Source organism: Lissotriton helveticus, chromosome 2_1 (genome assembly GCF_964261635.1).
Source record: "Lissotriton helveticus chromosome 2_1, aLisHel1.1, whole genome shotgun sequence".
Taxonomy (NCBI): Eukaryota; Metazoa; Chordata; class Amphibia; order Caudata; family Salamandridae; genus Lissotriton; species Lissotriton helveticus.
Genome location: NC_136059.1, coordinates 1,850,974,266 through 1,850,990,372, shown reverse-complemented (window position 1 = coordinate 1,850,990,372; position 16,107 = coordinate 1,850,974,266). Strand labels below are relative to the sequence as shown.

The 16,107-nt window shown below is 44.4% G+C and overlaps 1 protein-coding gene across 1 annotated transcript in view; it reads left to right on the top strand.

Annotated features, from left to right (window-relative positions):
- The window catches only part of LOC144819957 (bifunctional heparan sulfate N-deacetylase/N-sulfotransferase 3), a 532,418-nt gene extending 518,467 nt beyond the window's left edge, over positions 1-13,951 (top strand). Inside the window, exon 13 of the mRNA XM_078677644.1 lies at positions 13,832-13,951. Coding sequence (XP_078533770.1) covers positions 13,832-13,951 — 120 coding nt within the window. The remainder of the gene's footprint in view (positions 1-13,831) is intronic.
- The last annotated feature ends 2,156 nt before the right edge of the window (positions 13,952-16,107 follow it).

Genomic DNA, 16,107 nt, shown 5'->3' with positions numbered 1-16,107 from the left:
TGATCACTTTAAGTTTAGGAAAATACCTAAAAGTGCTGTTTTAATTCTTAGTTTTCTTTAGCCTGTAACCTGCTTTGCGCGGAGATACCCCTCCTGGGGTGATTTGTGTGCTTTATCAATTAAATTAATAATAAATATGTAGGATGGCATTTCTCAATGGAGCGGGTGGCCCTCCTTTGGGGGATTCAAAGTATGGCCTCCACCAACCCCCCCATGTTTGACTACCATCTGGCCAGGTCTAAATGACAACCTGAGTTTTTTGGTCAGTGATGTAATGTGGTGGTTCATTTTTGTATTTGCGGGTTTCCGCCAAATTATTTTTGTTGCGATGAAATTAAATCTAGAGGTGTGGTATATGAATACAAGATACAGTTGACCTTTCCCTTATTCAGGTTAAGTTGTGATCTTCGGTTTAGAATGAGGACCTGTTAATTGCGCCCAGTCTAGCGTGAAGCTATTGTATAGCAGCACAGTTCTGTTTTCCTTTTCCAATCTCTTAAGTAATCTAGTAGTAGTTTGGTAATAGTTTCACCGTACAATCATTTTATCTTTAAGATGTTACTTCCAGTTTTTGTAGAGTAATTCCTTTGTAGTATGTTTCCATAGAAATAGGGAATGTAAGCTGTGCAATACAAAGTATAACTATCCATCACTTGGGATATTGTGTCAACAGGTCTTCTTTGAGTGTCAGATGTATGCCAAGCGCTTTTCATTTTCCCAACCTTCCTTTATCGTGATTATGTAGTATCTCTTCATTTATGTGGAATGGCTTCTATCTCGGTGACAGTTCCACACTGCATTTCGCTGAAACTGGCTCTTCTGCTGCTTCTTCACTGAATAAGATGTTCTTTTAGCTACTGGCCTATGGAATATTGCTTGAGTGTAGATTGGGAATTTCTGTTCCCTCTCCTTTTATGATTTTTTTACAGTGGATTTTCGGTGAGTGATTTTAGCAGTGTGTGGATGTCTATAGGATTTCCATTCCCTCATCAATTTTTCCAGCTTTCCTAACCATTCTGATCACACCTCTGGATCTGTTAGTATCCTCTCCTGCTCAGTTCACTAATCTTAGACATTGATACACTGTTATTTATACCTCTCAGTTGCAAGTTTGAAGTATTGGGGCCAGATGTAGGTAAAAGCAGTTTTGCGAGTCCTTAATAGCGATTTTTAGGGAATCGCTATTAAGGACTCGCAAAATGCCATGCAAGCAGGAATCCCAATATTTTTTGCGATTCCTTAATATTCCTTAATTGCGAATTGCAAATTGCGATTCGCAATCAAGGAATATTTTAGGCCCATAGGAATAAATGGAAATTGTGCATGCAATTTGCGAGTACCCAATAGGTACTCTCAAATTGCGTGCGCAATTTCAAGGGTGCAAGGGTTCCAGAGGGACACCCTGTTGCACCCCTGAAATGTGCATGTGTGCATACGTGGCGCACATACATGCCCCAAGGGCATGAATGCGTGCCATATGACACTTTTAATAAAGCAAAAAAGTGCTATTTTAAAGCAAATTGCAAACTACCGCCAACTTGAAGTTGGTGGTAATTTGCGATTCCTTAAGGCAATATCGCAATTTGCGATGCCTACTAGCATAGCATTTAGAGAATCACAAATTGCGATTCTCTAACTGCTTACGCAAAATAAGGAATCGCAATTTTAGCGATTCCTTATTTTGCGAGTAGGTGTTTGCCTTTTTACATTGGACAAAGCTGAATTGCGATCGCAAATGCCGAAATTCACAGAATTTCAGCGTTTGCGATCGCAATTTGGCTTCCTACATCTGGCCCTTAGTAATTAAACATTGCTCCACTCCCTGATTTTCTCTTTCTGAATAAGAGTCCAGAGGGAAGGTTTGTTACCAGATCTTATTAGCTTTAGGCCATCATGACCTTCTACTAACGATGGTTGTCCCATTCAGTTTCACCTGCCAGGACAGAGGAGTTTTGGCCCACAACACTAGAGTATCCTGTTCTGTTTTTGGTAGTGTTAACTTGAGGTACATTACTTTATATTTGTTAAAATATTCAAACCTAGTGAACTTGAGTGCTAAGGCTTTCCATCTCCTCCCCCCACCACCCCTACATATTTCTCTCCATGGCTCTTGTTTTTCTCCAGTATAATAACATTTGTTGTTTCAAGAGTTCCTTTTGCACTGGCATTTCATGAAAATGCCACACTGGTTACACAGGTGTCTGAGGGCGGGGATGCATGTAAACAGCTTTATTTAAATTATGCATTTCCCAGCAGTCTGAACAATTTCCTCCGAAATCTTCTACCTGGTGTTCTCTCTCTTGTGTATCACTTCTGAGACATTTTTTTATCCCCAATACGAAGAGAGTCAAGCGGAGCAGGGAGGCCGACGTAACGCGATAAGAGCTCGACATATTAAAAACGGAGCTCTCGAAGAAAGCTGACAGACATCGCGCTAATTGAATAAAGCGGTTGTTGAAAAGCACAGATCATTGCATCTGGCCATGCGCTGCACCTTTTAGCCTATATTCCCATATCAGTGGGATGATTTTTTAAAGAAACCTTTTCTTAAATCGGTGGCCCCCTTGACTCACAAAGAACGTTACCAATCGATGAAGATGCGCATACTTTCCATGAAGAAAACAGCGCTTCAAATCATAGAAATAAGATGAGGAAATAACCGACCTAAGGTGTGATAACTTGGAAACAATCTACAAGTTACAGATACAGACAACAAAAGAACCTTGTCCTGATGAAGGTCTTATCCTAAAAACCGAAACGCTGCGTCGACAACCTTGTAACAACAAATTTATGTTTTTTCATGTGAATCGTCACATTTTTAACTGGTCTCAATGGCACAATAATTGTTTTGTGAAAATGAATTTTTAACAAATTGTTTTATGATTGTATTATCTTTTGAATAAATTGTACAATTTTTCCATGTATTACTTGACATCTTTTTTATCTGATTCTATCCATTCTTGTGATTTATTATTCATGTGGTTATGGTTTATGCACTAAGAAGGTGAATACCCTCTCTACAATGTAGTAGGTGTCCTTTTCCAACTCTGTGGCCAGATAGGGACTTCCCTTTATTTTCTCACTTCTGAGACATCCATGTGCCCTGCTTCCATGCTGGCTCTACGTTATTATTTGAAACTGCGCTCTTTCTCAAATGTTTACAGATTTCCAGTCAATTTCCCACCATGACTCAGTAAAGTAGTGAGATATCTTTGTACATTTTGTACAGTTCAGCAATATTATGCATCCCTGATTCTTTTTATTGATCAAGAAAAATGGTTACTTTTCTCGTTTGTCTTTCCCTCAGATCAACAAGCATTATTGAATCATTTTCAAATCCAACCCAGAACCACCAATTTGAGATGAATTATCTTTAGTAGAAAGAAGAGTAGGCACCTGATTGGGAATTGAAATAAACCCGACTCATAGGTCAAGTGCTGTAAGCCATACAAAAAGAGGAAAAAATGACCCCTTTTATGGAGTAGGACTAGCTCAATGACTACATTCAGGATTGTTGAGGCTGTAAGATTAGACATGGGCATTATGTTAACAGTAAACAAATTGAATAATGGTAATGAAGACATTTGAATACAAAATTAAAAAGTATTTATTACAATAAATGAAAATTTAAAACCTGGGTTTCTAGTAAAAACAAAGCAGCATAGTAGCCTTGGAAAATGCATCACATGATTAAGGTCAAGTTGAAAAACATTGTGAAAAGTGTTCTGGATCGGGAAGTACCACTTTAATGAAAGCATATAAAGGTTGACCCGAACCAGCAACTAATCAGGGTCCTACCTAAACAATACCTTTGTTAGCTGGCCTTGTTGGTTTCATCAGCTTCATGGCTCTGAGCTGACTTAGCAAAGTTTCAGAACACTGTGGGACATATTCAATTCAGATGCCTCACTCTCAGTATGATAAAGCTGCATACTGTCCAGTGGATTCAGTGATTGATGCTACGGCGGCGCAAGGAGCTTATAAATATGCCCCAATTGGGGGGCGTGACCAACCGCCAGTCAAGATGGCCACACACTAAAGGAGCTCTGCAGCCGCCAGAGACCTAATCTCTTGAACTCTGACTTCATCCGATGTTGCAACGGTGCAGCATAACCTCACAGTAATAAGGAGATAGGCGGTAAGCTGTTGATTCCTCCCGGGACGCGAGCTGAGCAGCAGCGAAGGAGATTTGGACGGAATCCTGTGAGCCGTGCAGTAGAATTGGGGCCCGGCTGACACAGAGCCGGAGACGAGTGCCAGAACTGAGCCGATCCCACTGCGGTACCAAGGGCTGGGGGACCTGCTGCGGTGGACCACCCCTGAATTCAAACCAGAGCGGGGAAGTGTCCCGTGGGATTGACACTAGGTGGAGGTGACCGGGCGTGGAGGGTCTTTCGGGCTCGGTCATGAAACTAATGATGGCGCAGGGAGAGTGGGCAGACAGTCCTCTCCCGCCCCTTCCCTCATCCTCACCTTGGTTGATGCTGCCGAGAAAAGAAATACCCCACCTCTGGTGATTGACTTCGCGTCCCGTTACAGAGAAGGGTAAACCCAATAAGTGTCGCTAGGACCTGGGTGTATATCAGTACAAAAGGGAAGGGGTCCCAGTACACTGTTATTCACAATAGATACAAATTAGTATAGGAATAGAAAACAAATACAATAAACTGTAAGGTACATTGTTATTTAATCACAATGCGCCATATAACAATGTATTATACACAAAAATGCAAGACGTCCTCATCAAAAGCAATAGTGCCCCGAAGGATAAGGGAAGGAGGGTGTCAGTGAAAAGGAGTAGTTCAGGGTTAGGTAAGTGGTACAGTGAAGGTCATGTGACCTTAATCAAAACAGTTCTCAATCCTGGCTTCAGCACAGAGCCAGAGTAATATACAATGAATGTTCATAAATTGTGCCATGCCATGCTTCTGAAATTGCTGTATAAATCAATCCGCTCGGATTAGAAGCTGGCAAGTGGACCAGTTGTCGACGTTTCGACCCCACAAAATGATAGGGAGTAGTTGGACCTTACAGGAGGGTCTTCCACAGGACAGGGGAAAGGATGGGCGCGGACTGACGTGAGTTACGTATTACACACAGATCATGAGGCAGGGAAGATCCATGTCAAAACGAATTTGAAGGGTGATAACATCAGTGGATACATGAAGGATGGGCTGAAAAGTCTCTGTCTTCGTTGTGTTAAGCCATTACCCAAAAGCCACCAAAGCCCGGTCAGCTCTCCTGATTTCTGAGGGCTGGATTAAATCTGTCATCCCGGGGGGGCCGTGCATCTGGAAATGACCTGTGTGTAAGCCAGGATTCGCTGTACCACTTCCCTAACCCTGCACTACTCCTTTTCACTGACACCCTCCTTCCCTTCTCCTTAGGGGCACTATTGTTTTTGATGATGACGTCTTGCATTTTTGTGTATAATATATTGTTATATGGCACATTGTGATTAAATAACAATGTACCTTACAGTTTATTTTATTTGTTTTCTATTCCTATACTAATTTGTATATATTGTGAATAACAATGTACTGGGACCCCTTCCCTTTTGTACTGACTTCGCGTCCCGGCAGCTGGGGGAGGGCAGCAACATTGTGGTCTTGCTGCAGCACTGGCACCTGGAGCTCACCGAGGCAGGGGAGCCTGTGAAGAGTGTCCAGACTGACACCTGAAGGCAAGGAGTCCCCCCCTCTCTTGGACGGAGGCCACGGTGAGGACACATTGTTGAGACCCGGTCCCCTCCTCTTCTCCCACATTTCGTCCCAGGAGGGTGGCCCAGGTGGAGTATGGCCCATGGAGGGGCGAGTGACCTACCTGGAACTCAGACAATGATTGCGCAAAGCGGACCTTAAGCCTCAGGGGGGACATATTGAGGACCAGGGGACACACACCTCACACTACACATTTCTAATTGGATTGAACGGCCTCACAGAGACAGTGCTACCATGTAGTCTTAATTCTATAGAAGGAGATTGACTCGGCCCAAGAGACACTAGCACCGGGGAAAGCCATCTGAAAACAGCACAGTAGGAACGAGAAAAGTGGTTGAAACCCAGGTAAATGGGCAGAAACTGGGGTGCCAAACTGCTCAAACAAATAGGCTAGACAAATATACAGTGCCATTGGTGGCGCATGGGGACACTCACCCCGAAGGGAGCAGTCATGGGCCTCTCCACACACAATGAAGGGGAGCCCACCCTGAGTGAGATAATGTCAGCAATAAGAGATCTACGTGGGACCCTGGAACCCAAATTGAATAAGGTGACAATAGATGCAAACTTCCTCCGAGCTGATAGAGTGAAAACTGCGGCCAGATAAATGGTCTTCAATTAAAGACAAAATGCCTAGAGTAGCAAGTACAGAGCCTCACAAGGGACAATGTAACCCTCACAGCGAAAATGCCAGTTCAGGAAGGCAGGTCAAGACGTAATAACTTCAGGGTCGTGGGGATCCCTGAGGGAGCGGACGGGCCCAGCATTGACCTCTTCTTGGAAGACTTGATCCTCAGTACACTGCGTCCCAAGAGGCTCTCTAAGTTATTCACAATAGAACGTGTGCACAGAGCTCTGGGCCCTCGACCCAAGCCAGGTGCCCGCCTCAAACAATCATAGCAAGAATATTCAACTACAGAGATCGAGATGTGATCCTGCAGGCGGCGCGCACCCACTACGCATAGACAATGCGACTATACGATTCTTTCCAGACTTCACCTTGCAAGTATAATAGCAAAAACTGAGCTTTGAAGCAGTGAAAAGAGCCCTTAGGGAAAAAGACATAAAATATATGATGCTTTATCCCGCCAACCTAAAGATAATCAGTGAGGGTAAAACATGGCATTTTGACACCCCAGAGGCTGGCTGGGAGTGGGTGGGGGATGGAGACTAGTTCCTTGAAGGGGACCGAGAAACAAAGAGACCCAGAGACCTGAGGGGGATAGTACCTGTCGAGATGGAGACCAGCTTGTAAACAACCTGTTGACCGAATGACCAGCATCATGGGAACTCTTATTTGATAATATCTATTAAGCTGTAATCTCAGTGGTATATCCATACACATAACACATCTGCCTGTCCATAGATGCATAGAGCCTGGGAACTCAAGGCTTCTGGAGTGGGGGTCGGCGGGATCGGGGCGAACCTCCCCTAAGAAACAGTAAATAATGGAAGCTGCTGCACTAAGATCCTAGCTACAGGAGATGTTGATGTTGGTTAATTTAGGAAACCCAATCTTGGGCTGGTGCATTGCCTGCCCCTACATTTAGAATTATCAAAGTTTATATTGGGCGACAGGCACTCTGCAAGTTGGGGGGGTGGGCATGCTGTAGCTCGCTAAGCAGAGTAGCAGGGAGTGGGTTGGGGGAAAATTTTAGGGAATCTTCTTCGAAAAAGTTCTTAGGTTTTGGCTACTAATGCATCACCGTGGAATTACGACATTGAGGCTAAGGAAAATCATCAGTGCGATTTCAAGATTCAGGCTATAACAGACAGGACAGCACTGTCCCATACGTACAACGGTCCACCACAGACACTCCACACGACACGATGAGTTGTACACAAAACAGGAAACTACATATATGGTAATGGAACGTAAACGGACTGGGCCATAAGGTTAAGTACAGCTTGGTTCTACTACATATATGGCGACAAGTCCCTGACGCTATATTGCTCCAGGAGACACATCTTTGAGTCACCAGTTATAAAGCCCTAGATTGGTTTGGTTGCACATTCTGGTTATACAACAGACTCACAAAGGCATCCTATCAAAGAAATCAATCCCCTATACAGTAAAACACACCTGGAACAACACACAGAGGAGATTTGTAGCTATGACAGGCACATGGGAGGGCAAAATTTGGAACCTGTGCTCCCTCTATATCTCACCTAGTCTACACACAGGAACTTTGTCAGATCTGGGCGTCCCTCTTGGCCTTACCAACTGGTGCTGGGGGGAGACATTAATTATGTGATGGACGCGTCCCTGGATAAACTGAGTGGGATGGTGCGACTGCAAGAAGAGGAGCATTCTCGTCCTTTGCAGAGGCCATGGGATTAGACGACCTATGGAGGCAACACAACCCCGTAGATAGACAACTGTCTTCTCTCCAGCACACAACTGTTACACATTTATCCCCAGCACATATCTTCCGAGCACACAACAGTTACACTCAACTTGACTACCTGCTGACACATACAACCTCAGCAAATCGTTTCCGAGATGCAGCAAACTTTGCCAGAGGCATTTCCGATCATTCACCAGTGGCAGTACAGTTGCAGGGCCCCTGATGCACAGACCACCGTTCCCAAGAATAGATACTTGGTATATCCAAGAGAGGGAAATGAAGGTAAAAATTAGGGAGGGCACCGCCCAATATTTGGAAGAAAACCAAAGGTCAGTCAGCTCTCCATGTATATTATGGGAAGCATACAAAGCACTGCTGCAGGTCCAGGTTCTCGCTCTTATCAAGAGGAAAGGGAAGGAGGAGCAACAAGAAATTGAGGACCTGGAAACGGAGGTCCTTGCATTAGAGAAACAAGTAGGGGAGAATCGACCGAAAGCATTGTCCCTCCAGATACGGCTAAAACAAGATGCGTTCTGTGCCTTAGCAGAGAATTGAGCAAGAGCACTTGCCCTGGCGACACAACATCGCATCTACGACACAGGGCTGGGAAACACCTGGCTTGGCTGGAGTGCTGAGACAGAGCGAAAACATGGGTACTGGAAATTAGAGACACCAATGGGGAGGTCTAAGGAGAAAATTTGGAAATAGTGGATACTTTTGCCTCCTACTAAGAGAACCTATATGCCGTAAACAATTTTAGGTAGCACTGAACTATTGCAGACCCTTGACCTACAGACATTTCAACGTGCGACCGAAAAATTGGTTGGGGCGATAAGGGGACTGCAGTCAGGGAAAGCGACAGGACCTAATGGTCACCCACTTGAACTATTCAAAATATGTGCGACAGTAGTGGCAAAACTGATGTTGGCCATGTTTTTAAAAGCCCGAGAGTAGGGAAAACTGCTGTGAGATCAGAGACTCGCCACAATAGTTATCATTCATAAGACAGATAAACCCCCCTCCCAGTGTAGCTCATACCACCTGATCTCCCTATTAAATTTAGAATCTAAAGTGCTTGAAAAAATCTTAGCCACAAGACTCAGAGGGGTCGTTACAAAAATAATCCATCCAGATCATTCGGGCTTTATGCCACACTGTAGCACCTGAGTAAATCTCTGATGCTTATATGGGGCCCTGAGCCAAACCGAGCCACTTTTCTTAAACCAAGCGGTAGTGACGGCACCAGACACAACAATGGCATTTGACAGTATTCTATGGAAATATATTTTAACTATACTACCACGGAAGGGCTTTGGGACACATTTCTGCAAATCGGTTCAGTTCCAATACCAGGAACCTCTAGCCCAGGTACGAATAAATGGTACCACCTCCCGAGTGTTCCATCTGGGCAGGGGAACGCGTCAGGGCTGTCCTCTCTCTCCATTAATATTTGCAGTAGCACTGAAGCCACTTATGAATTGGATTTGAGGAAACCAACTAATTAGAGGGCTCTGGGCATCGGAATCCCCCTGATTAGTTGGTCTCCTCGAATCCACGCCTATTTCTCTATGCGGACAACATTCTCCTACATGTTACCCACCCGTACTGATCAGTGAGCAGGCTGCTTCAAATCTTCGCAGAGTTTGGAAGGCACTCAGGAGCAGGATACACTGGTTCAAATCGCTGATCTTCTTGCTCCCGGGGGGTACCCCCGACTTCCATCAGACTGCGAAGCTCCAATTGTGGAGGACGGGTTCCGCATTATCAGGGACCCACAAAAATTCCTCAGATTAAACCTCCATCCCCAGTTAGAGAGATTGCACGACAATGTGATACATTGGCGTACATTGCCACTCACTTTGTCGGGAAGAGATGCACTTTATAAAATGATGACCCTCCCACGTCTTCTTTGCTTGTGACTAAACACACCTTTTAGCAAGCCCATGGAACTATTTCACAGGATAGAACAGGAGGTGCGGATGCTACTATGGCAGGGAGCATCACTTTGAATAGCTCTGCGAAAATTGTAGAGTGGAGTGTATGACGGGGGTTGGGGATCCCTGACACCCGACTATTAACTGGGCAACACAACTAATAGTAATCAACGATTAGGTATGTGCAGATCAACAGGAGCCCGCCTATAGAGTGGACAGATATATGATGGATAACGGAAACTACAAATCTATTCTGTATGTGGGAAGAAACGAAAAAAACATGCCTGAGCACACCCGCTCAGTGGTCAGGGCCTAGCAGGAGGAAAACTATTATCTAGGCTGGCACAATAAGCTGACAGGAAGGACTCCCCTGTGGTGCAGTGACACACTACGAGAAGTGAGAGGACTGAGAGGCTTCCCAACATTGGGAGACACTGGGAATAGAACTCCTAGAAGATATATGGAGAGGACGGGCAATAATATCCTTCACAGACATTCCCAGTGAATACGAACTGTCAAGAGAAAGAACAATATAGGTACTTACAGTTAGGTCTCCCACTGTGGCAACACAGAAGTGAAAGAGACATGGTGCAAGACTGCTCCCCCTTAGGAGATAGACTTATAGCAGACCATATACCCAATAAAGGCATTTCCCTGACATTCAAGAAACTATTACATAACTCCCCGGAAGTACTGACACCCCTACGTCAGAAATGGGCAGAAAATATAGGTGACATTGATGATGATGATGAATGGACTGAGGCACTTCAGGGACTAAGAGAAATATCTATTAGGGCCAGGTTCAGGCTGATCCAGTTACAGATCCTCCATCGCTCCTACTATTCCCACACCCTTCTCTTTAAAATAGGGAAAACATCTACACCATTATGCTTACGGGAATGTGGCCCGGAGGCCCCTTCTATCATATATTATGGTACTGTCCACTCATTCAAACCTTCTGGAGTTGAGTCACTGAAATAATAACCCAAGTCATATCACACAGCTATTGATGTAGAGATCCAAGATGCAGTCCAGTATTGAATCATTATCTTGTCCCTGCGTACAGGAAAATATTATGAGAAAAGAGATATTTAATTCATTTTTCAAACCAGCACAGACCAACAGTATCCAAACTGTTCACACCCCAATAGGTCTTCAGGTAGAGTCCTGATTGTTCTTTAATCAACAGAATAGGTGGATGCTACCTATTCTACATACATAGATGTTGGACCTCGCCCTTCCTGCAGGGTTACCCCAAACTTTTTGCCATCCTCCTCTCCTTTTTGTTGAATTTGTTTTTGTTGGCTTTGGGAGACTGTGCACTTTACCACTGCTAAACAGTGCTAAAGTGCTTGTGGTCTCGCCTTAAAACATGGTAGAAGAGGTGTATACCCAATTGGCATATTTAATTTACTTATAAGTCCCTAGTATGCTAAGGACCCTGAGAATTAAATGCTACTAATGAGTCTGCAGCACTGATTATGCCACCCACTTAGGTAGCCCTTTAAACATGCCTCAGGCCTGTCATTGCAGAGTGTGTGTATGCAGTTTATACTGCCAAGTCGGCCTTGCAAAATAAAACTCTTGCCTGGCTCAAACCTCCCTTTATAATACATATAGGTCGCCTCTAGGGAAGGCCCTGGACAACCCAGAGGGCAGCGTTCAATGTATTTAAAGAGCAGAACATGTTTTCTACCAGGACACGTACAACTTAAAAGCACAACTCACGAATTAGTTTTTCACTAGTGCAAGGCCTATCGCTCCCATTGGATAACATTGGGATAGCCTTATTTCATCTTATAAGTGAATTCGCTTTTGTGAAGAGATAGACTTTTCAAGTTTGGTGTCTCTGGAATCACACTTTAAAATTAAAACTTATGGTGATGTCAGATTTTAAATTGCTGTTCCGAAAATGCCACTTTCAGAAAGTTGGAGCTTTCTTGTTTTAGCCATTTGGTGCCTGCTACCTCTCTCTGATCACACGCCTTGGTGGGTGACAGTTGGGCTTTGTGTAATCCCCTTATATAGCCAAACACAATTGGAGCTTAGGTGTGACTTGATTAGCCTTATTGGCAGAATGGGAGGGAAGAGCTGGTCCCAGCCTCAATTAAACCTGAATAGACTGTGTCCTGACCAACACAAAGGGCTGTATACCCCCCTGTAGTAAGCCTAGAGCCATGGTAGGAAGGGCAGGACATCTGTACACTTCAAAGGCATCTTTTTGAATTATCCCCACTTTAAGGGCACCACTGGTATAAGACCTGGACTAAGTTCAGACACCATCACTTCAGAACATTTCTGGACCTATGGATATTCTGCTAGGAAAAAGGAGTGCAGTGCTGCTTAAAGGACTGCCACTCTGCTGGACTGCTACTCTGCTGGGCTCCTGCTTTGTTGTGCTGTGCTGACCTTCTGCTTGCTGCCCTCTTGCCTGGGTGAGAAGGGCTGGACCTGGATCACTTGACCCCAGAACCCAGTGTGACTCCAAGGGCTAATTGGCTGGCCTCCTGATCTGAAGTCTCAGGCACATGCTTCAGGGCCTGGACTGTGCCTTCTGTGAGTCTTCCCTGCCAAGTAGTGCCATCCCAGAGTGGCTGTCTCCGGAGAACAGGGGTCTCGTTTCGATCCTTGGCCCCGGGGTCAGCATAGCTCAGCAGCATGTGACTTTGGGTAATAGCTCACTTAATCTCCCCAACAGTCTCCAGCGCCTTGAAACCTTAAAGGGTGATATGTTTGCGCTATACAAATATGGATTATTATAATATTATTATTTGTCAGTCTCATATTTTGTTGTTGAATATTTTTCCAGGCCTTTTGGAATATGTTGATCCGTACATTCTGAAAAGGTGCTCCTTGGTCCAGGAAGAAATTACAAGCATCTTCATGACTTATTCTTAGTGATATCATGAACATGTTTTTTAAAATATTTAGATGCTGCTCGCCTTTGAGAATTATGTTGTTACATCTTATCAGGGGCATAACGCATGCTCCTGGAGCCCTTCATTGTAGGGGGTGTCGGGAACCTTTGAGGAGGTTCCCATTTAGGCCACAACACTGAATATTTGTGAAATATGGGAGACTAAGGCCCCAGTGGCGCTACCAATGGGGCTCCCTTGCAGAATGTGAACAAGGGACCCTGAGTCTCACATATCTCACAGATTTTCATTGTCAATAGGGCGGAGTGGGTCCTCCTTAAGTGTTGGAGAACTCCAAAAGGGTTGAAGCCCCTTTGCACCGCAGGGCTGCAGGAGCTTGTGTTGCGCCACGTCAGGGCCCCTCATCACCTGCAGGATGGCTCTATAAGTCTGCGTCAGACCTCTGCCAATCTTGTCATGATTGATGAAGCTGGAATAAAATGAATTGAGGTGGGACAAAGCCAACTATTATAGGCAATGAACTTCAGTTAGCTTGGTTTACACAAATGAATGAACACAATATCCCCTTCAATGTCTTTTTCTTGAAAAATGGTCTCTTTTGCCTCAGATCTTGCTTGACCTCATGAGTTCCTTTTGGCAACTTCTGGTAGTTTGTCGTTTCCTGTAATCACCAATACACTGTTGGGGCGCATCATTTCAAGAGAAAACAGAAATAACTTTGAAATAAATACATTGACGCAGAAAAAGAGCTCGCTTTCATGATAAAGCTGATCACTTAGAATGAGATTGTCTTGTTATCATTTTTTTTTAAAGATTATTGTGTATTGTTTGTTAAATGTTCCATAAAAATGTTATCCAGTATTTAATAAAAAACATATCGGTGAGATAATACAATAAAACCAATGCTTGGATGTATTCTGTAAAGTAAAACCTTCTCATTCTGTCTCCATCAGTCTAGGGCATACTTGTCCAGCTACTACAGGGAGCACAGCGTGGAACTGTCAAAACTTTTGCACAGACTTGGGCAACCTTTGCCATCATGGCTGCGGCAGGAGCTTCAGAAAGTGAGATAGCATTGGAGGAAAAAGAATGGAAATGTATCTTCTTCACCTGAGAGGTCGTTTCTAAGGACACCGCACTCTTCAGAAAAGAGCTTACTGGAAGATATACCTCTCCAGAATGGGAGGAGATGGAGCTCTTCTCGCTGTCCATGTGCTGGCGCGTGGAACATGGGCTTGTGCTTGTCGCAACTTTGGGGGCCTTCCTGTTGTCCTGTGACTGGGCCTGTAGAACTGTGGTGAACTGCTGTGCAAATATGTGGAAGTAACTAGCAACTAACCCAGCGTCTGTCTGACATCATGGTGGATATTTACACTTTTATGCTTCGGTCAAGGAAGTACAGTGTACTACGTAGATCACCGGCTTGCTGTCTTTATTCCGTATTTGAGGCGTAGGATAGGATGCGTCTTAGTAGTAAAAGGTCTATGAGGGATCAGGTGAAATAGGAAGCAGCCTGATATCCCTGGAAGCAGCAACTGCGGACAGGGATGACTTTAAGAAAGCATCACCAGATCACTTCTGTGATCCACCACAATCAGAGGCACACAAAGCCACGCAGAACTGGTGCAGGTGGGGAATGAAACACATGGATGTGTCACCTATCAGGTCATTCCGCAGCTGCACTGCAGTGAATAGGCGGCATTGATGAATGACATACGCTTGCACTAAGTAATTCCAAACAGATAGAAATGTGAAAAACTTTTTATGATTTTAGAGATATTGTTCATTTTTATCTAAGTATTTTGTGATTTGCCACACTGGAAGCGCCATCTTAACTGTTGAGTACACAGTGTAGAGAGGTGGTTGGCTAGCACGCACATGTTTGTTTAAGGGTAGAGGTTTGCACTGCGCAGTTCTCAACAAGATCAGCAGCACCACACTAGCAAGGACTATGTGTGCCAATAGGTCAGAAATGTTGGAAAACTCAATGCTGCATGGTACAGCAAAGGAGCGTATTGGGAGTAAAGGGGTTGGGGGGGGCATTTTGATTACAGCAAGCAGCTTGCTAACCTCATCACTACCCTCCTGGTATAAGGCCACCCACCATACTTAACGATTTGTGCCTGCTTGGTAGACATTGCTTTTGGAGAAAGTGCGCCTCCGATGCGGCTGAACCACTTGCAGCAAAGCAGGATGCCGAGTGGACTGTCATGTTCGTATGACCTGCTCAGAATTTACTTATGTTTTTCAAAAGCAAACCCACCTAGTGGTAGTTTGTTTCTTGTAAAAACAAAATAACACCATCCCTGATGAACAGCGATGTTTCTTCTTGCATACGGGTGCACTGTTTATTTCGCCTCCCCAAGTCTGCCATGTCTCACATGGGAAGGGGGAATATGCAGCGGGAGAGCCATCCAATAAGAGAAGAACTCCCAGTGTATAAACTGTGGTGACCCTGTGTCCGATGGGCCATTCCTTTGGTGGCTCCACCATTTCATGCTGTAATTGATGCAGGGAAACTAAAAGTCTGGCGAGGCGGGAGAACCACATATTTATGTAGGTTCTCATATCTTGCCAACATCTAAATGACCCCTAAATTCATGTAGAAATTTGACCAGGACCAGACTTATGTAGAAAGCAGTGAATGAATGGGCCTCATGCTACCTAATGCAATGTGGAGCCAAGCAGCCCTGCTGGTGGCCCTCAGGGGTGCAAGCATTGAGTTCTTAGAGCTAATGAGGCGGGGTCCAAACCAACACATTGTATCTATCTATCACTGAGCTAACAGAGCCCAAGCTTCTTGGCGGAGTGTGGTTCAAGCCAGCCCTGCAAGTGATCTCAGACATGCATAAATTGCCTTCACCTGCATACGGCAGGTCCCAGGCAATGGATGTTTCTACACTCTATAATCTCCCTATTAGCTTACAGCTCACAAAGGCATGTTCAATCACAGTTCTTTTTTAAAACATACAATTCACTCATTTGCATGTGTAAGCCCAGTGCTGACGTTTGCAGATGCAAATGTGTGCATAAATTCCATGTATATATTCTACACTGACATGTTATGCACCCAGACATACAAATATATACAAAAATGGCAACATTGATTGAGTCGCTCAAAGAAGCCCAGTGGGGCTTGAACAAAGGCAGCTGGGAGGGGGAGACATTGAATGAAAATACATGAGTCACATCATTTAAATAACAATGAACTGCAGTTAGTTTAGTAGTG